This window comes from Oncorhynchus tshawytscha, linkage group LG02, assembly GCF_018296145.1.
Source record: "Oncorhynchus tshawytscha isolate Ot180627B linkage group LG02, Otsh_v2.0, whole genome shotgun sequence".
NCBI classification, from domain to species: domain Eukaryota; kingdom Metazoa; phylum Chordata; class Actinopteri; order Salmoniformes; family Salmonidae; genus Oncorhynchus; species Oncorhynchus tshawytscha.
In genome coordinates, this window is record NC_056430.1 from 61,611,555 (window position 1) to 61,633,475 (window position 21,921).

Genomic DNA, 21,921 nt, shown 5'->3' on the forward strand with positions numbered 1-21,921 from the left:
TAGGCTACAATTTTATATGAATGTCACAATACATGGTTGGCATACATACATTAAAAGAAAAAGACAGAGTACCCGGATGTACTGTATAGTCGCACCTCCCCCTATTCGCCTTTCAACCTCGCTCGCTCTCTACACCAACACAACCTCCTCTGCGGTTCCACCGTAGCTACTGCAGTGAATCCGTCATCCGTAAAGAGAAAAGGCGAGAGCAAGTCAAGCTGGTCTATATTTATTACAACTAGAAATATTTCCCTGAAACATAGTCTTAATTGATTGTGCAACGTCGTCCTTTCAAATTGTTTCCCTTGCTCACCAGGTGAAGACACCCAACCGACAGAATGGTAAGGAAAACTATAGCTTGCTATTCTCGTGTTGAACCAAATGTGTACAAAATCTTACACCATACGCATGCATAGCTCTCAAGCCTATCCTACATCTCGCATGCACTACGTACTATTCTTCCGACCAAATGAGCTTGAAAGCGTTTTGTCGCGTTACATTTTTGCACGCACAATTTCATGTTTACAGATATGACAATGTGGCCAACGTTGTGTTTTGCTGATTTATCGCATTCTGGTGTGTTCTGAAAAGCTATATTGAGACTTCTCAAATGTGTGACAAGTAGCTAAACCAACCACCTAGCCAGTTAGCTAAGCTATAGGCACATGAATAATGGCGCGAGCTCGAGGGGGAAACGTGAAACATCGTTTCTTTTCTTCCGAACCCGCGAGCAGGCAACACTAACAATATCGATTGGCTGTCACGCCTTCCATTTGCGCATACATTAGATGCGCTTGTCACTTTGTATCGGCAATATTCCGCTTTATAACGCAGGTCCAACTAGGCTGGACGAGCACTAGTTACAACATAGACACAGCAAATGGGCACTTTTCCTGGTTGTCACTTAAGAGAGTTGCACCGTATGTCAAGGTGGTCCCCAATCAATACAGCTAGCTAACTCCTCATGGAAATGTGTTAAAGAACAGGACCGTTATAGTTAGTAAGTCACTTTATAAATGTTACACTACGTTTCCAGGAAGAAGCAATTGCTTCCCAAAGATCCACCTTATCTTACATGTTCTATATACAGTGCCTTGCGAAAGTATTCGGCCCCCTTGAACTTTGCGACCTTTTGCCACATTTCAGGCTTCAAACATAAAGATATAAAACTGTATTTTTTTGTGAAGAATCAACAACAAGTGGGACACAATCATGAAGTGGAACGACATTTATTGGATATTTCAAACTTTTTTAACAAATCAAAAACTGAAAAATTGGGCGTGCAAAATTATTCAGCCCCTTTACTTTCAGTGCAGCAAACTCTCCAGAAGTTCAGTGAGGATCTCTGAATGATCCAATGTTGACCTAAATGACTAATGATGATAAATACAATCCACCTGTGTGTAATCAAGTCTCCGTATAAATGCACCTGCACTGTGATAGTCTCAGAGGTCCGTTAAAAGCGCAGAGAGGATATCCATAAAAAGTGTCATTTAAAGTTTTCCACAAGCCACCTGGGAGACACACCAAACATGTGGAAGAAGGTGCTCTGGTCAGATGAAACCAAAATTGAACTTTTTGGCAACAATGCAAAACGTTATGTTTGGTAAAAGCAACACAGCTTATCACCCTGAACACACCATCCCCACTGTCAAACATGGTGGTGGCAGCATCATGGTTTGGGCCTGCTTTTCTTCAGCAGGGACAGGGAAGATGGTTAAAATTGATGGGAAGATGGATGGAGCCAAATACAGGACCATTCTGGAAGAAAACCTGATGGAGTCTGCAAAAGACCTGAGACTGGGACGGAGATTTGTCTTCCAACAAGACAATGATCCAAAACATAAAGCAAAATCTACAATGGAATGGTTCAAAAATAAACATATCCAGGTGTTAGAATGGCCAAGTCAAAGTCCAGACCTGAATCCAATCGAGAATCTGTGGAAAGAACTGAAAACTGCTGTTCACAAATGCTCTCCATCCAACCTCACTGAGCTCGAGCTGTTTTGCAAGGAGGAATGGGAAAAATGTCAGTCTCTCGATGTGCAAAACTGATAGAGACATACCCCAAGCGACTTACAGCTGTAATCGCAGCAAAAGGTGGCGCTACAAAGTATTAACTTAAGGGGGCTGAATAATTTTGCACGCCCAATTTTTCAGTTTTTGATTTGTTAAAAAGTTTGTAGGCCACTTGATTATTAAGCATGCATACCGGCCTTTTTGAAGCACCTGTGTTTAGCTCAGACCAAGTATGCATAGCGGTTTCAGGAAAAACACAAATGCATCAAACACAAATACCCTATAGGATCTGAATAATTGCTTCGAACAAATATAAAGCAACATGAAACACGGGAACAACACTTTACATGAGCTGAAATAAAATACCCCCCAAATTTACCAAAAAGCTTATTTCTCTCATGTTGTGCGCAAAATGTGTTTACATCCCTGTTAGTGAGCATTTCTACTTTGGGAAGATAATTCATCCACCTGACAGGTGTGGCATATCATGAAGCTGATTAAACAGCATAATCTTTACATAGGTGCACCTTTGTTGGGGACAATAAAAGGCCACTCTAAAATGTTCAGTTTTGTCACACAGCACGATGCGGCAGATGTCTTAAGTTTTGAGGGAGCGTGCAATTGGCATGCTGAATGCGGGAATGGCCACCATAGCTGTTGCCAGATCATTTAATGTTAATTTCTCTACTATAAGCCACCTCCAACGTCGTTTTAGAGAAATTGACAGTACGTCCAACTGACCTCACAACCATCTGTAACCACGCCAGCCTAGGACCTCCATGTCCAGATTCTTCACCTGCGGGATCGTCTGAGACTGGCCACCGGACAGTTGATAAAACTGTGGGTTTGCACAACCGAAGAATCTCTGCACAAACTGTCAGAAACCGTCTCAGGGAAACTCATCTGCTTGCTCGTTGTCCTCACCAGGGTCTTGACCTGACTGCAGTTCGGTGTCGTAACCAACGACAGTGGGCAAATGCTCAACTTCAAATGGCATTGGCACGCTGGAGAAGTGTACTCTTCACGGATGAATCCCGGTTTCAACTGTACCGGGCAAATGGCAGACAGCGTGTATAGTGTTGTGTGGGTGAGCGGTTTGCTGATGTCAGCGGTGGGGGTATGGGCAGGCATAAGCTACGGACTAAAAACACAATTGCATTTTATCGATTGCAATTTGAATGCACAGAGATAACGTGATGAGATCCTGAGGCCCATTGTCGTGCCAATCATCCGCCACCATCACCTCATGTTTCATCATCATTATGCACGGCCCCATGTCGCAAGGATCTGTACACAATTCCTGGAAGCTGAAAAATGTCCCAGTTTTTCCATGGCCTGCATACTCAACAGATATGTCACCCATTCAACACGTTTGGAATGCTCTGGATTGACACGTATGACAGTGTTCTAGTTCTCGCCAATATCCAGCAACTTGGCACAGCCATTAAAGAGGAGTGGGACGACATTCCACAGGCCACAATCAACAGCCTGATCAACTCTATGCGAAGTAGATGTGTCACGCTCCATGAGGCAAATGACGGTCAAACCAGATACTGACTGGTTTTCAGTATCTGGAAACCACACCCCTACTTTTATTTTTTATGGTATCTGTGACCAACAGATGCATATCTGTATTCCCATTATGTGAAATCCATAGATTAGTAACTAATGCATTTATTTCAATTGACTGATTTTTGTTACTATGAACTGTCACTCAGTAAAATCGTTGAAAATTTTGCATGTTGCATTTTATATTTTTGTTCAGTGTACTGTATACTCATAGGCTGTCGCTGTAGGCAGCCAGGACTCGGGATGACGCTGATTTGGTTTTAATGGATTCTATTGGTAGATGGATTGTACACTCAAGCTATCTCTTTGAAACCACATTCCTATTGTAAGCAGGATCTCAGTGAAACATGTATGAAGTTCTTTGCGCTTGACAGATAATGCTGTCATGTTGCTAACAAGCAAAATGTGTAGCCTACTACCAGCCTTGGCATATACTCTAACAGTTTTTCAATACAATGCGTATCAGGAGACTGGCTTGCCTTTTCTTAACCCTTAATACAGATGTTTTAGATCAAACAAAGGGGATGGTTTTGGAAGAAAATACTCCTCACTTTCCAAACCCAGTTGTAGTAATGTGAGTGCTAACTGGTAACAATGTTGAATAGGCCTAGACAATTTTTATTTAGAATGATTGTTGACATATGAGTTGCCCGAAGGGAAGGATGTTGAAAAGAAAGTAACAAGATCATTGTTCTTTTTATGTTTGTGGTACAAATTACACAGTTGAGTTAGGCCTAAATCCCACCCATCTGCCCTCCCACCATTTTGCAATGTTATAACTACAAAACTAGCTTTACTTCTACAACTCTACAACTCCCACCACACAGACATGACCTTACACCAAGTAAATGGTGTAATCCTAAACCTCTCAATCCAGTTTAATTTAATGCTCTGTGTGACCTGAAGTCAGAGGCACAGTACTATTGCAGCATCAACACTACTGTGCCAGTGATTTGAAAACACTGAGTATGGGCTTCTTGGAGTTGAGGTTAGACGATATAAAATTAAGAAAATGTGAAATTCCATTTTGCTATTCGCCAAACCAAAAGTAACGTACACCAGTCGTAGTGACGTGTCGTAGTGACTAGTCACTCGCACTGGATGTTCGAGCCTAATAAGAAAATCCTGGTCTTGAAACAAATTGAATGATGCTTTTGATATTATATATATATATATATATATATATATTGATATTTCCTTTTATGCCATATTTTTGTTTGTATTGTATCCCAAGCTTAGCTAGATGGAAAGACTCATGGCCACGTCTTTCTGGTTGTCAATGATCAGGCTTGTTATGTCAGGCTTTATGGTCGGCAGCAAGTCGAAACAGGTATCCTACTTTTTGCTGTTTTTGTATTCATCACAGAGAAAATACATTTCAGCTTGAAATCCTGATTCAGATTTGCCAAAGAGTCATCATCAGCACATTCTGGTTGATGTGTGGATTTAGACAATGTAGCCTCGCTAGCCAGTATAACATTTGGCAGACACTTCTATCCAAAGCAACTTACTGTACATAGATTTTTAGTATACAGTGCATTCGGACATTATTCAGACTCCTTGGCTTTTTTCACATTTTGTTACATTAGAGCCTTGTTCTAAAATTGATTAAATTGTTTGTTTTTTCCTCATCAATCTACACACAATACCCCATAATGACAAAGCAAAAACAGGTTTGTAGAAATGTTTGCAAATGTATTAAATAAACTGATATCACATTTACATAAGTGTTCAGACCCTTTACTCAGTACTTTGTTGAAGCATCTTTGGCAGCGATTACAGCCTCGTCTTCTTAGGTATGATGCTACAAGCTTGGTACACCTGTATTTGGAGTTTCTCCCATTTCTTCTCTGCAGATCCTCTCAAGCTCTGTCAGGTTCGATGGGTAGGTCTCTCCAGAGATGTTCGATCGGGTTCAAGTCCGGGATCTAGCCGGGTCACTCATTGACATTCAGAGACTTGTCCCGAAGCCACTTCTGCATTGTCTTGGCTGTGTGCTTAGGGTCGTTGTCCTATTGGAAGGTGAACCTTCGACCCAAGTCTGAGAACCTGCTCCAGAGCGCTCAGGACTTCATCAAGGATCTCTCTGTACATTACACCATTTATCTTTCCCTTGGTCCTGACTAGTCTCCCAGTCCCTGCTGCTGAAAAACATCCCTACAGCATGATGCTGCCATCACCACAGGGATCGTGGCAGGTTTCCTCCAGACGTGACGCTTGGCATTCAGGCCAAATAGTTCAATCATCAGACCAGGGAATCATGTTTCTCATGGTCCGCAAGTTCTTTAGGTGCTTTTGGCAAACTCCAAGCGTGCTGTCATGTGCCTTTTACTGAGGAGTCTGGCCACTCTACCATAAATGCCTGATTGGTGGAGTGCTGCAGAGATGGTTGTCCTTCTTTTTAAACTATGCCACTTTGTTTACATACCCTACATTACTCATCTCATATGTATATACTGTACTCTATACCATCTTGCCTATGCCGTTCTGTACCATCACTCATTCATATATCTTTATGTACATATTCTTTATCCCTTTAGACTTGAGTGTATAAGGTAGTAGTTTTGGAATTGTTAGGTTAGATTACTCGTTGGTTATTACTGCATTGTCGGAAATAGAAGCACAAGCATTTTGCTACACGCGCATTAACATCTGCTAACCATGTTTATGTGACAAATAAGTTTGATTTGATTTCTGGAAGGTTCTCCAATCTCCACAGAGGAACTCTAGAGCTCTGTCAGATTGACCATCAGGTTCTTGGTCGCCTCCCTGACCAAGTCCCTTTTCTCCCGATTACCGAGCAGCCAGCTCTGGGAAGAGTCTTGGTTGTTTCAAACTTCTTCCATTTAAGAATGATGGAGGCCAGAGTGTTTTTTTTTGGACCTTCAATGCGTCAACATGATTTGGTACCCTTCCCCAGATCAGTGCCTCAACACAATCCTGTCTCTGAGCACTACGGACAATTCCTTCAACCTCATGGCTTGGTTTTCGCTCTGACATGCACTGTCATTTGTGGGACCTTCTATACGTAGACAGGTGTGAGCGGACATGATTTGGACAGAAACAATCAATTAAATTTACCATAAGTGAACTCCAAGTTGTAGAAACATCTAAAGGATGATCAATGGAAAGAGGATGCACCTGAGCTCAATTTCGAGTCTCATAGCAAAGGGTCTGAATACATATGTAAATAAGGTACATTTGCAAATATGTCTAAACCTGTTTTTGCTTTGTCATTATGGGGTATTGTGTGTCGATTGAATTTCAGAATAAAGCTGTAACGTAACAAAATGTGGAAACGGTCAAGGGGTCTGAATACTTCCCCGATGCACTGTATATGTGACCTGAGCAGGAACTGAACCCATGACCCTTGCATTGCTAATGCTTCTTACCAACTGAGCCACAGCAGTGCGCTAAGATATTCAGGAGATGATGCGCTAAAATGTTTTAACTTGGATTTAAATGGATAGTTATTTTGAGGCATTTAGTATAGTCCATGCCCCCTTTTGGCTAGATGTTCAGTCAAGGCCCAAGTCTTTATCTAACGAGGAAGTCAAAGCCTTCCTCTCAGCCTTTTTCAATTCCTTTCTGTCCCACAGAGATGCGGTAAGGCAATAGATTGCCCTAATTTTCAGCTCTGGCGGAATCCAGTTCATTCTGTTGTTCTCATGCATAATGGAGAATGCCACTTCTTAGGGATAAACAGAATGCCTAGAGTGGGCTGGACCGAGAACGGGTTTCAAATCTACCTGCCGTTTTAGGGGCAGGTAGCAGGATATTGTACCAGTCTGTTCATTTTGTTTCCCTATTAACGTACCAAGCTCACATCAACATATTAGCACGTCATCACTTTCATGTGTCAATGTTGAGATGGTAGTATACAATCGTGTCTTTACATGAGATTGTCACCACTCAACAACAATTTTTCCTCTTTTCTTTCTAGGGAAACGAAGCAAGTTATCCCTTGGAGATGTGTACACACTGTAAGTTTTTGAGATTATCGCTGGCAACGATATCAGCTGTGGTCTGCCCTGTATGTAATGTTCATAAATGACTGGAGTTTAATCTTCATTTCTGCATGTAAATACATTGACCGTTAACAATTTTGATGTCAAAAAGTTTAGGCTATGGGATTGCATTGTCTCTGGGTTTAAAGAGTGACCGCCCAGTCAACTCAAAGGCCAGAATCTACCATAGGCGTTGCAGTTCACATAAGTCTGGGACACTGGTCTGGCTGGGGGAATCAATATGACAGCCAACATTGAGCAGACCAATATATACATCACCACACGCTATACTGCATTCTTCAGGCCTCAGCCCTTCACCGTGTGACCCAGTCTCAGATGCTGCTGGGAGGCGTGAACACTTTGCTGCCACGGCTAAAAATGCCCCCCCCTCCCCTCATAAAGGTCAGTTTCAGGGCTGGTGGGAGAGCCTTATTTATTTTTAGTCTGAGTAATATTCCATTTTTAATTGGTTTGTCGCTCTGCTGCGCCATCCCTCCACCCTCATCAATCCACCCCCACCCCCCAAGAGAAAAGGGGGCTAATTAGAGTTTCAGGACTGAACTTTCAGGGTCTTTTTCAGGAACTCCCTCCTGTGGAGGATTGTGGCGTGCAGAGCCGGAGCTCGGACGTCAATGTTGGCCGGTGTCGAGTGTGTTCTGGGGGGTGGGAAACCGGCGCAGGGGGCCACCTCTGCACCTCCCTAACGAGCTGTTACGCTTGGTGATTTACGACGGCACTTTTTACTTTACTTGCCTTGAAACCCAAAACAATCTCCCTCTCTGTTTCTCCCTGCCCAGTCTTTTACAGAATGCGTTTGACTGGAAAAGCAAATGCCAAATGCTCGGTTTTCAGTCATTTTGAGAGACCTGACTATAATGTTGATTTAGGGGTCCCACTTCATAAAGACTTGCCACTTTAATGCTGGCCTCAGTTGGACATTTTCTCAAACAGCTTGGGCTTATGGACCAGCTGACACAACCGCCATCATCAAAACGCACCTGTGTTTACAGAGTCACGTCTGGGTTGCGCACCTGCAGGACAATCAAAAACAAGAGACTTCGACAGTTGTCTCAAACCTCAGCCAGCCGATGGACTTCCCCACAGTGGGGTATTTTGGGGAGTCTCTTCCTCCCTCCCTCCTGGGAGCAGGGCGTGGGGCAGCTGTTCACCATGTCAAGAAGGCGCACAGCCTTAAATCAGCTGTGCGCTCCGAACTGGCAGGGTCTGAACACTGGTAGCTCACCCAGATCCCTAGTCAGGGCGTTCATTAGTGGACCCCTAGAATGCTGGTCAGTTCAGTCTTTTATCCCGAATGGTGAAGGTTGGATATGGGGAAGCTTCTACTCGGAGGGTTAGGTGACTCCCTGTGCAAGGCTGAAGCTGTGGCTTAGCAGACACAACTCCACTGGCCCTGCATAGACTGTTTTTTTTGCTTCAAGAAAACAACACGGTGACTCCCTGCTTAACACCTTCAATTGAGTTGCAGACTTCTGTTTTTCTGTAGTAGTACCCACTGTTCAACAACTGACCTGCTCAGGTCATTCAGCACCTCAATCAGACCTTTGAAGTAAATTGTATTGTGTCAAAACGATTTGAGATGCATCAAGAGTAAAAAGACTCGTCATTGTTTATTCACCTCCCCCCTCCCCTCCCTGAGAGCTTTGGTCGTAATGAGCACCAGTCAAGCATGGTGGTGCAGCATGGGTACACACACACACACACACACAAATATGCATGCATATACAAAGACAGCCACCCTGTTCTTTGGAGCAATTCATGATCTGTTCTTCATCAAACTGAGTGTCTGCATCTATATAGTAGACAGGTTGTATTTACTTGTTTTTTTGTACACATATTCACACAGGCACATTCCAATCACAAAAACATGATGTATATACAACTAGATAATAAACCATCTAAATTGAGGTTACAAATCAGCACATCAAGACAAACTAACTTCTCATATATTGTAGAGCAGTGGTTCTCAAACGTTTTATAGTCCCGTACCCATGCTTCAAACATTCAACCTCCAGCTGCACACCCCCACTAGCACCAGGGTCAGTACACTCTCAAATGTTTTTTTTGTCATCATTGTAAGCCTGCCACACACACACTACATTTATATGTACACTACATTTATACTACATTTATATGATACACACTACATTTATACTACAATTATATGATACACACTACATTTATATGATACATTTATTAAACATAAGAATGAGTGTGAGTTTTTGTCACAACCCGTCTCGTGGGAAGTGACGAAGAGCTCTTATATGACCAGGGCACAAATAATAATAATACATTTGGCTATTTATTTAGCCATCTTACGTATAAAACCTTTTTTTTTTAATCAAAAATTGTGAATGAGAAGCGTTAATGAGAAGGGTGTGCTTGAAACGATGCACATAACTCTGCAATGTTGGGTTATATTGGAGAGTCTGTCTTAAATCATTTTCCACACAGTCTGTGGCCTGTATTTAGTTTTCATGCTAGTGAGGGCTGAGAATCCACTCTCATAGAGGTACGTGGTTGCAAATGGCATCAGTGTCTTAACAGCTCGATTTGCCAATGCAGGATACTCTGAGCGCAACCCTATCCAGAAATCTGGCAGTGGCTTCTGATTTAAATTACATTTTCACAGAACCGCTTGTTGCAATTTTGATGAGGCTCTCTTGTTCAGATATCGGTAAGTGGACTGGAGGCAGGGCATGAAAAGGATAACAAATCCAGTTTGTGTCATCCGTTTCGGGAAAGTACCTGCGTAATTGCGCACCCAGCTCACTGTGCTTCGCTATATCATATTTGACATTGTCCGTAAGCTTGAGTTCATTTGCACACAAAAAAATCATACAATGATGGAAAGACCTCATAGCCTCAATTTTGTCCCGCACATTGAATATAGTTGTGGAGAGTCCCTGTAATCCTAGATTCAGATCTTTCAAGTGAGAAAAAACATCCCTCAGGCCAGTCGTGTGAGAAACTCGTCATCATGCAAGCGGTCAGTGATGACTAAATGATGGTCAGTAAAAACTAAGCTCGTCTCTCAATTTAGAAATCGTGTCAATACTTTGCCCTTGATAACCAGTGCACTTTTGTATGCTGTAAAAGCATTACTTGGTCGCTGCCCATATCATTGCATAGTGCAGAAAATATGAGAGTTCAGGGGCCTTGCTTTAACAAAGTTAACCATTTTCACTGTAGTGTACAAAATGTCTTTTCAAGCTTTCAGGCATTCCCTTGGCAGCAAGAGCCTCTCGGTAGATGCTGCAGTGTACCCAATTGGCATCGGGAGCAACTGCTTGCACGCACGTTACCACTCCACTAGGTCTCCCTGTCATGGCTTTTTGCGCCATCAGTACAGATACCAACACATCTTGGTCACAAAAGTCCATTTGATGTCACAAAGCTGTCCAGTGCTTTTTAAATATCCTCATGTTGTTCTGGTTCCCAGTGGTTTGCAGAAGAGGATGTCTTCCTTAATTGACCCCCCATAAACGTAAGGGAGATATACCAGGAGCTGTGCCACGCCTGTTGTCTCATCCAGCTGTAACGCATAGAATTCACTGGCTTGTATGCGAAGCAGTAATTGTTACAAAGCATCTTCTGCCATGTCACTGGTGTGTCGTGAAACAGTGTTGTTTGATGAAGGCATTGTTTTTTTGCCTTTTCCCCCCAACATTGTCCCAGCCATATCCGCGGCAGCAGGAAGAATGAAGTCCTCCACAATAGTATGGGGCTTGCCTGTCCTAGCCACTCAGTTGCTCACCATATAAGACGCTTCTAGCTCCTTCTTAATGGTATCTTTTGTACATGTCTTACTACTCGAAAGTCGTCTTAATTCTCGCTCAAAAAAACTCCCGTGGCTTATTTTTCAAACTGGCATGTTTCGTTTCTAAATATCTACGCAAGAGTGAAGATTTCATTGTGTTGTGAGAGAGTACTTTTGCACATATAACACACCGTGGCTGAGGAAAGGCACTACTCCCAATATAAGTGAACCCCAAATCAATGTAGTTCTCATCATATTTGCACCTCTTCGATGGTCCAACGTCCCTGTCTGTTGTTGGGTGTTTTCCCGGGTAAGGGGACTGTAGCTCTTCGGCTGCATCAGATTCACAACTGTAAGTGTCCATGCTAGCTGGGCTAACAACAAATGTAGAATTACTGATGCTAACATTGGATGTGCTCGTGGAAGCAGAACAACTTGTCGTCGACAGGTGCAGGTGTAGTATAGCTGGTAGTAGCAGTACTACCAGTAGAGTTGGTATGTGTCTCTGGACGCGGGCCTTACTTATTTAACCATCAATAAACATCAATAAACATCAATTTTCGAGCAAACGGAATGAGCTGCAGCTATGTTTGGCTACATAATGACCGTTAGTGGAATTCCCGTGAGAGAGTAACGATTAATGTGATTGGATGTTAATTATTTGACTAGGCTACCTGTATTTGACACTGTGTTGTTATTTCGCTGAACACTAGATGTTTCACTGCCAAAAATACATTTTAACCGAGGCTACTCTGTCAAGAAAAAAAATCTCACACAAATGTTTAGCCCCATTGGAAAATCTAAATGGACTGTTTGAAAATGTGAATCACATTTTTATTTGGCGTACCCCCAACAGCATTGCACGTACCTCCGTTTGGGAGTAGCCATTGTAGAGAGAGAGCTGAGAGTATTTATTCGGCTGTTTGGGAGAGCTGCAGTGCTTTGATGCGCCCCAGTGGGTGCTGCTTTTTCAGTAAGATCAGCGGCATGACTGGCCCACATGTAGGAGGGGTTGTGTTTCTGCGGCAGCGAATTAAGAGAGATGGCAGCCCATTGAGATGGCACTCATCGTAGCCCCTTCACGTAAATGGCAACGTAGTCACCACTACTGGCTCATTATCTGCCTCTTTTCAGACGCGTGTTTGGTTCATAGGTGTGATGTTGACTAGCTCGTTGGCTTGCTTGCATAGCCGTTATATCTCTCTAAGGGGGGATATTATTTGTTTACAGGTCTCTAGAGCAAGCCGGTTTCTAGAATGACTATTTAGACTCTTATGGGGCCAAATCTTGACACCTGCCTGAATGCTAGTAACACTAACATAACAAATTATTGATAAACCCATTTGTAGAGGTAACCCTGTTCCTAAAATATCATAACCTGGGCTTGATTCATGAGGACTCGAAGACGCACACTCAAGCGCACACTTGACTGCACTGGCTTCCGCATTCGCTTACTTGCTGTTGTGTAGGTGTGGTCATTGGTTGTGAGGGAGATGAGACCCAGTGAACCGAATTATGAAACCTATGTGAATGTAGCACATCGTCTCCTTCTGTAGCTCAGTTTGTGTTGAAAGCCTCTCCAGCTGGCTGTCTGACTGCAGCCCTCAAAATACCCTCCCCCCCTTCTGTATGTTAGCTAGCTGGGTTTCCTTGTTGCTAGGGGTTTCCCGAGGGGAGGGCAGCACCAGCCGTTTAGCTGTGTGTGTGTGTGGAGTGAGGGGTGTTTCTCTCTTCTCTTTGCTATAAATACTTTTTTCCCTCTTATCTATTTGAGCTACACTCGTGGATTGTATACACGGACAGAATGGTACCCGGCGCTGTCTGGTATATGCTGTTGTGCCCGTGTAATTGAATTAATGCAGTGCTGTTGGGTCCTGTACCTCTGCAGCTGCATTTTTTGTGTACCCGCTAAAGAGGTTATGTCAGGGGAGGGGCTATTGAGGTATTTTAAATCTTTTCTCAGTTCGTCTAGCAACTTGAATACAAGAGTTAGTCCATCATTAACACTGAAATGATTTAAGTTATAAGTAAAAATCAGTTTAACTAAAAATGGGCTGGCTATATCCAAATTGTTTTCAATGGCATCCTTCATTGTCTCCATGTTGGACTACTACAGAAGGGATTTTGGGGGCTGGAAAAGAGTGCATAAGGATCACTTTCTGGCTTATATTGATTTGTCTTCAATTAATTTTCCATATAGTGAATACGGTTCTTGGGGTATAGATATGAAATTACCAATGCTTAAGCACCTGTTGCCTGGTAGTCTCACATAGCCATCCAAAACGCCTAGAATGGGCCGCTTAATGAAGCGGCTACATTTTGATTGGATGTTAGATTTCGAGAACCCTCCCCCATATGCCTGTAGAAAGGCACTGCGTGTTTTATGTTTTCCAATTTGGTAGGACACATTTTGCAGAGTTGTTCCGTATGCTAGTTTGCAACATTGCATAAAATGGAAGAAACCCTAGAGAAGAAACTGAATTATGTTTTGCTAGAAGTGTGCTCTATACACACAATCGAGCCGATGAAGCCATTACAACTTCTCTGCATGAACACTCTACAAAAAAAAAGAAGAATTTATAAGTGGGCATCTTTTTTTGAGCTCCGCCCAAGCAAGGCATTTGATTGGTTTGACAAGTGAGACGTCACTGTTTCCAACAAATGTTTTGCTACTTTCTACCATTTGACTTCACCAGGCTTTCCGTCTAGGGAAGCCTAGTACTCCACGAAGCTATTTGCCCGAAAACAAGTGTGGTATAAATTGAACAGGTTCTAGCATTTGTAAAAGAAAAATGCTTATGTATCCATCTAGCTGGAAGCAAGCATGAATATTAACCAAGAACCAAGCAAAATTGACAATAGTTTTAAAATAGATGTTCTACTTCTCTTTAGCCGGAGTTGAATTGAAGCATTTTGTTTGAATCTATCATTTTAGAATTAATGCTGACCTTGAAATCAGCGTTTGGAACTGAAGCACCCCCTGGCACTGAGGAATCTCCTATGTCTTTATTGAGCAATGCCCTGCCCACGTCGTAAGGTGCTGCTAACATTGTTGTCTCACCCTACAACAGGAATTCGGGGTGACTGGGAAATATCTAATGGCCGCAAACTAAGCTGTCTATGTCATAAAGGCCAGTTCATTCATAAAGGCCGGCCACTTAGTCATGCTATGCCCAAGGGAATGCTCACATATAGATGTAGAAGGGCATCAGTTTTCAGTGTAGTGCTGTATTGGCAGCGCACACACAGCCACCATAGTATTACTGGAGTTCTCGTGACACCCCACTCACTTGTTGTGGTACATCTAGTGGTGGGTCTCGGTTATGGCAGCAGTTGGTTCCTACTTGTTAAGCCTGTCATCATGGTACAACGCTGCTGACTAAGACACAACTGGCATGTTGAGGTGCCCAGAGGAGCGGCTCAGCAAACCCAACCCATATCGGATCAGAGAGAAACTTGGGATTGTCTGTAACTGTCAAATAAAGCTGACCTAAAAGACTGTGTCTGTAGATAGGAATTGTGCCACTAAGACTGATAGAAATATCTTGCTATTTACAATGAGACTCAGCAGTTGATTTAATACTAGTGCGAGGCTGATCATGTTAATTAACAAACTACTGGAACATTTATCATATACACTACCGTTCAAAAGTTTGGAGTCACTTAGAAATGTCCTTGTTTTCCATGAAAACATACATTAAATGAGTTGCAAAATGAGTAGGAAATATAGTCAGGATGTTGACAAGGTTATAAATAATGATTTTTTAAATTGAAATAATAAGTGTCCTTCAAACTTTGCTTTCTTCAAAGAATCTTCCATTTGCAGCAATTATGGCCTTGCAGACCTTTGGCACTCTAGTTGTCAATTTGTTGAGGATATCTGAAGAGATTTCACCCCATGCTTCCTGAAGCACCTCCCACAAGTTGGATTGGCTTGATGGGCACTTCCTATGTACCATACGGTCAAGCTGCTCCCACAACAGCTCAATAGGGTTGAGATCCGGTGACTGGCCACTCCATTATAGACAGCATACCAGCAGACTGCTTCTTCCCTAAATAGGTTGTGCATAGTTTGGAGCTGTGCTTTGGGTCATTGTCCTGTTGTAGGAGGAAATTGGCTCCAATTAAGCGCAGTCCACAGTGTATAGCGTTGCAAAATGGAGTGATAGTCTTCCTACTTCAAGATCCCTTCTACCCTGTACAAATCTCCCACTTTACCATCACCAAAGCACCCCCAGACCATCACATTGCCTCCACCATGCTTGACAGATGGCGTCAAGCATCTTTTCATTTTTTAGGATCAGAATACCTCAAATTTAGATATGTCTGTCCATTTCACTTTTTTCTCAATATTCCTTTGTCCAGTGTCTGTTATTTTGCCCATCTTAATCTTTTCTTTTTATTGGCCAGTCTGAGAGATGCCTTTTTCTTTGCAACTCTGCCTGGAAGTCCAGCATCCCGGAGTCGCCTCTTCACTGTTGACATTGAGACGGGTGTTTTGCGGGTACTATTTAATGAAGCTGCCAGTTGAGGACTTGTGAGGCGTGTGTGTCTCAGGCTAGACACTCTAATGTACTTGTCCTCTTGCTCAGTTGTGCACCGGGGCCTCCCACTCCTCTTTCTATTCTGGTTAGAGCCAGTTTGCGCTGTTCTGTGAAGGGAATAGTACACCGCGTTGTAGGAGATCTTCAGTTTCTTGGCAATTTCTCGCATGGAATAGAAAAAGAATAGACTGACGTGACGAGTTTTTGAAGAAAGTGCTTTGTTCCTGGCCATTTTGAGCCTGTAAGCGAACCCACAAATGCTGATACTTAACTAGTATTGTATTGTACCAGTTGAATTGCTTCTTTAATCAGTACAACAGTTTTCAGCTGTGCTAACATAATTGCAAAAGGGTTTTTTAATGATCAAGTAGCCTTTTTAAAATGATAAACTTGGATTAGCTAACACAACGTGCCATTGGAACATAGGAGTGAGGATTGCTGATAATGGGCCTCTGTACGCCTATGTAGATATTTCATTAAAAATCATCCATTTCCAGCTACAATAGTCATTTACAACATTAACAATGTCTACACTGTTTTTCTGATAAATGTTATGTTAATGGACAAAAAAAATGCTTTTCTTTCAAAAACAAGGACATTTCTAAGTGACCCCGAACTTTTAAACGGTAGTGTATATAGAATTAAACATTAAAAAATGATATGGTGTTTAAACGCTAAACAGAGAACAGGATCAAGCATTGTGCACAGAGCAGCACCGGGGGAAAGGTTAATTCTGTGAAGTCCCGCCCTCATTACAGCTCACACTTAAGTCCACTTCATGCTGTTGTGTCCACGTTACGATTAATGGATATCAGTCCAGTGATTAGTGTGTTAACGAGGTGTCACATGACACAATAAAAGAGCTTAGAGTGGGGATCCGAGAGGTATGCTGCTACTGTAGCTCAAGGTTGGCCACCAGTATCAAACTACACTAGGTGGGCGGTAGCTTGGGACGGCTATGCTATGGCCAGCGCTCGAAAGAAATCGGGTAAGAATCAATCGGGGACAGGTGAATCGATTCTAAAGGCAGCAAAGGACCATAACAGCAGATGTAAGTGGCCGAACCAGCCCGTTGAGTTCTTTTCCCCATGTGCTGAAAGTGTTCTTCCGAAACCCGGTGGTGGTGGTGGTAGCTACCCTAGAAAATGGAGTCTGCTGTGGAAGTTTTGTTCCCTCATATGTGAATAGGACTGTTTTAATTCTGCCCTTCTTGCTCTCTCCTTTTCTATTTCAGTTGATGCTGATGAGATTAAGAGGCTAGGAAAGAGATTTAAGAAACTCGACCTAGATAACTCTGGCTCCTTGAGCGTGGAAGAGTTTATGTCCTTACCGGAACTCCAACAGAATCCCCTTGTACAGCGAGTTATCGATATATTTGACACAGATGGCAATGGGGAAGTCGACTTCAAAGGTAAGACTGATATGGGGTTATTCACCTTTTTAAAATATAACTTCAAGAGCTTTTGTTGTCTGGTGTCTTTGTGTAGGCTATCCTTGTGGATAACGATAGGTGCTGTTTCACCTTGAAATTAAATCATCAACCCAATGCTTAAATGTATAAGGTTTTTTTCTAGTAAGTGTTAGCCTGCAATATGACTTTATGCTGACCTACTTAAATCAGAAGTTGTGAAAGAGTGTGTCGTGCATTTTCCTCAAACACCCTCGAGCTCTTGTACAACTGAGTGAATGGAATAATGACCCGCTGTGTATTCATGTCCTTGTTACGGTCCTTTTAATTGTTGGTTGACTCAAAATGGCTTCACATTGTTTTGACAGAATTCATTGAGGGTGTCTCCCAGTTCAGTGTCAAAGGTGATAAAGAGATGAAATTGCGCTGTAAGTATAATGCCAACAAATCTCAACTGCTTTCATTGTGAAGTTTCTTCCATTTAAAAAAATGATTACCCACCTTTGATACACCAATGCAGAGCTCATAAAGCAAATGTTTGTGATTTGATTGCCTGTATGAACATGTATCCACCTTTCTCAGTTCTTCCTTCAAAAACCTTTGAAATGTGCATATTTTGAAAACCTATTCAAATAGGTCTGACCCAATCTTCCATCTTTCCCTTGTCGTATAGTTGCCTTCAGGATCTATGACATGGACAAGGACGGCTACATATCCAATGGCGAACTCTTCCAGGTCCTCAAGATGATGGTGGGAAACAACTTAAAGGACACCCAGCTCCAGCAGATTGTTGACAAAACCATCATCAACGCAGACAAAGACGGTGATGGGAGGATATCTTTCGAGGAGTTTTGTGCGGTGAGTCGAAGAAACAAAGTTTTACTCTGTGGTAGGGTTGCGAATTTCCTGAAACTTTCCATAAAAATGTTCACAAGTTTTTGAGAAATCCCATTTGGAGGATTTCTGGAACCAGTAGGGATTAATCAGGGAGGGAATCCTCTTAAGTATTTCTGCAACAACAACAAAAAAACTCCAGAACTTTCTGAAATGTTGCAATCATATTCCCATGATCGCAGTATATCACTTCTGTTCAAATTCAAAGGTGTCTGTGGCGTCTGACAGTTTCTTGCCCCTCTGTCTTCCATTAGGTGGTGGGAGGATTAGACATACACAAAAAGATGGTTGTGGACGTGTGACTGACCTCACGGGCCCCGCTCAAAACACCTTTTCGCTTTCTTCTCCATTTCTGAGGATCTGCTCAAGGTGTCATCCAGCAACGCTCTCTGTGTATTTTTCAATGGAAGTATTTTCCTCTGTGAAGCCACCTTTTTTCCCCCAACCCGAGCCTTCTGAAGCCAACCATTTGTAAGTGTTATTGAACATGAATTCTCTCAATAACCCGGTGTAGCACTTTAAAAGCCTGAAGGACAGATTTTTATCGTTGAGTGTTTCAGTTTGGTGGAGGAAGGTTAGTGTGTTTCTTTCATTTTGAGGCAGTTGGGATTTTGTCATATTTATTTTGGTCTTGGCTTTTTGGGGGGGATGCGTGTAGTTAACTGTGATGTACTTGATTTCAACACAACACAAAAATAGAGCATGAAGTGCCAATCAGAACATACTATAAACCGGTTGAATATAATGGTATATATATCGTCTATCGAAATTCGGTAGAATTGCTTATTTCAATGTGCCCAATGCACGATTCAAACAACCCGATTTACATTTTCAAGGCTAATGCTTTTCCTTCTACTTTCACTCAATATTTTGAACAGCTAGGTTTAAGACAGCTTTTTTAATAAGGGGGGGGATTGTGCACTATACATGTTTATATTGTCAGGGACATCGATCATCTTGCTTTTGAAGATGCAGTGGGTTAGAGGAAATAATATTTACATTTATGCACATACAAGCTTACGGTCTACTTCAAGGACAAGTCTTTTTTGAGTCACTGGTTGGTTCTGCGAATAATAATCACCTTAGTCTCTTATTCCAACAAAAAGCACGTCTTCATTCTGGATGGTATGACCTCACAGGCCGTTAGAATAATGTGTTTTGTATTTATTGCTTTAACGTCAGCCATGTCAAGTTACAGATGTGGATTGGTTACAGACTATCATATAGAAGTAGAGATGAGTGCTTTTGGTTTAAATGTTTGTGATATGGTAAATGTTTCATTTAACTACAGGCAGAGCTGAGTTAACTTACAGTAAGTAGGCTATAGTTGGGACATTGAGGGATGTTAAGTTGGTTAGGCTTATGAGAGGCGTTGATTTCAACGTACACATTTTGCCTTCTCGACAATGTCATTTGCTTATTTCATGAACATCTTTAATTCGGTTTCTCAAACATTGTATGGACTCTTGCTGTGAGTTTTCGTAATAGTGCAAGGTCACAGGTGTGCTGTCCCTCTTCCTCCCTACCTCTGACCATTCTTTTGTTTTATTTTCTTGAGTTTTGTTGAAGATGCAACTAACAAGGGCATTTTATTACAATGCTACCAATGTTTTTTTTACACAGAGATAAGGGACACGACAGAACAGGTTTTTATTTGTATCTATACATTTTATGAAATTAAACGTGTTTCAGTTTGAGGCTCTGCTTTTTTTGCTCAACTGAATGCACCAACGGGCGGGTGATCAAGTGCGTGATCCTGTGCCGCACGCGCCCGCCAACCTCGTGCCGCTGTTTTCTTCGACGGCGTGCCGCACGACGATGGTTCTTATCAGATCCTAAAAGGCCCCGAAGTCTTGTGATGTGCTCGCATGACACGGAGGGCTATCTCTCTTGTTTTCCTTGTGCATGTAGATCCATTTTTTTGAAAAGCTCTGTTTACATATGAATCTTAATGTTAATATATTATAACATGAATGAAAATGACATATATATGGATGTTGCCAAAAAAAAAGATTGGTAAATGTTGAATTAATATGGAAATGACTAAAAGTAACTCCACTACATGTACCTGTTATTCTAAACAACTATAATCTTTTGGATATTTCTGTCACTTCTATTCCAGCAAAGCTTCACTTATACCCCAGAGTAGACTACCAGCTCCGTTTCAGGTGGAAACCATTCAAGATGTTAGTTTTTTTCTGTAATTTGTAGTTTTTTTTTTTTTTTTTTTTTTTTTTTTTTTTTTACAGATATTTGTTATTATACACACGGTAGTATTAGTGCTCCCTCCTTAGTTTTTTTTTTTGTGGTTTGTGCTAAATATGTCCACTATTGGATGAAAAGGATCTCTGTGTGTGTGTTTTATTATGGGGTGGTATAGGGTGGAGGCAAAAAACGGTTTCAGTCTTAGGTTTTACTTTTCTTCTTATCCATCTCTGCATGCTGCATCTGCTGTGGGAACCATTGAAACTTCATACATGAAAAAGAGAAATAAAAGATTTGAAAGTTGTTAGAGGCTGTGAATTGTGTGACAATACATGTACTGTGTGCATTATGACCGTTGCAAGATGGGGCTTTGGTTAGAACGTATGCAGTTGTGATAGCACGCTGCAGAATAAGTGTGAATGCGCTTTAATAGAATGCCAGCCGATTTGTTAAAAGACCAGCAGCAAAGGGATATTTGTCCTATGAAAGTAGGAGGGGAAATGTGTTTTAGTGATGATTAGTATCCCCAAATGTACAGCACTGTTTTTCATAATAGGACAACCTAATTCTATTGTACTGAAAAATGCACTCAACCAAGCAGGAGCAGAATCCACAGATGGTCATGGGTGTTATTGTTATACTCTAAAATGACCATTAGATGGCAGCATAAGACCTAAAACGTTGCTATTGAGTGTGGGTGAATCTCAAAAATAGTTTCCTTGTGTCCTCTCTCCTCGTCTCCTCACAATGGTTCCTTCTCTCGGGCCTTGTTTTTAGGTGGCGAAAAGACGTGTCTTCAGTGTAGTGTTTATTATTAGTTACTGAACGGCTATCACGAGCTTGCCCCGCACTTAATATCTTGACACGAGCCGAAATTCCTTAATTAGACTTACTAATGAAAGATTAAAACGGCATCATCTTGAGTGCTGTATCTTCCATTCACATTGCCTTATGTTGCATGCAAGTACTGCACCCTACTGTTTGGTATATAAAAAAAACGAGAATGTCTCGGAAGCTGGGTTTGATTTCAGGCCACTGGAAAACCATCAATTTGTAATAAGATACCCTTTATTTTACACAACAAAACATACCCATGGATGTGTGCATTCACACACATTTCACCAGTGAAATAGATTCCCCTTCCCTCATACGTCACTGTTTCCTGGACAGTCCAAATTGAGCTCATGCAGAATGTGGCCGGTTGTGCCCGTCGCTGCCAATTAAAAGTCCCATTTGTATTCCTCAGCCGAGCCACACATGGACCTCCGAAAGACCGCCATTCTCATGGAACCTGCTCATCTGTTTGTGATTTTGAACTTTCAGCGAGTCTCCAGATTTATTTATACACAGCCCAACTTGAAAGACGTAATTTTGGCCCCTCCAAATAATCTTGCCAAATGGCTGAACCCTACACAAATACAATTACGACCAATGTGTAATTTCATACACTTTTTTTGTGTGGGAGGTAAATTTCCCTTGATTTCAACAGGTCTCGAG

The 21,921-nt window shown here is 42.0% G+C and overlaps 1 protein-coding gene across 2 annotated transcripts; it reads left to right on the forward strand.

Moving 5' to 3' along the window:
* Positions 1-113: 113 nt before the first annotated feature.
* Positions 114-20,728, forward strand: LOC112265382 (calcineurin subunit B type 1). Of its 2 annotated transcripts, XM_024442628.2 has the most exons (6): positions 114-341; positions 7,532-7,571; positions 17,152-17,328; positions 17,694-17,753; positions 17,999-18,183; positions 18,474-20,728. In XM_024442628.2, the coding sequence occupies exons 1-6, from the start codon at positions 339-341 to the stop codon at positions 18,519-18,521; spliced, it is 513 nt and encodes a 170-aa protein (XP_024298396.1). In that variant the 5' UTR covers positions 114-338; the 3' UTR covers positions 18,522-20,728. The 2 variants fall into 2 exon arrangements, with proteins under 2 accessions (XP_024298396.1, XP_024298387.1); XM_024442619.2 differs by lacking the exons at positions 114-341; positions 7,532-7,571 and adding an exon at positions 16,622-16,968.
* The last annotated feature ends 1,193 nt before the right edge of the window (positions 20,729-21,921 follow it).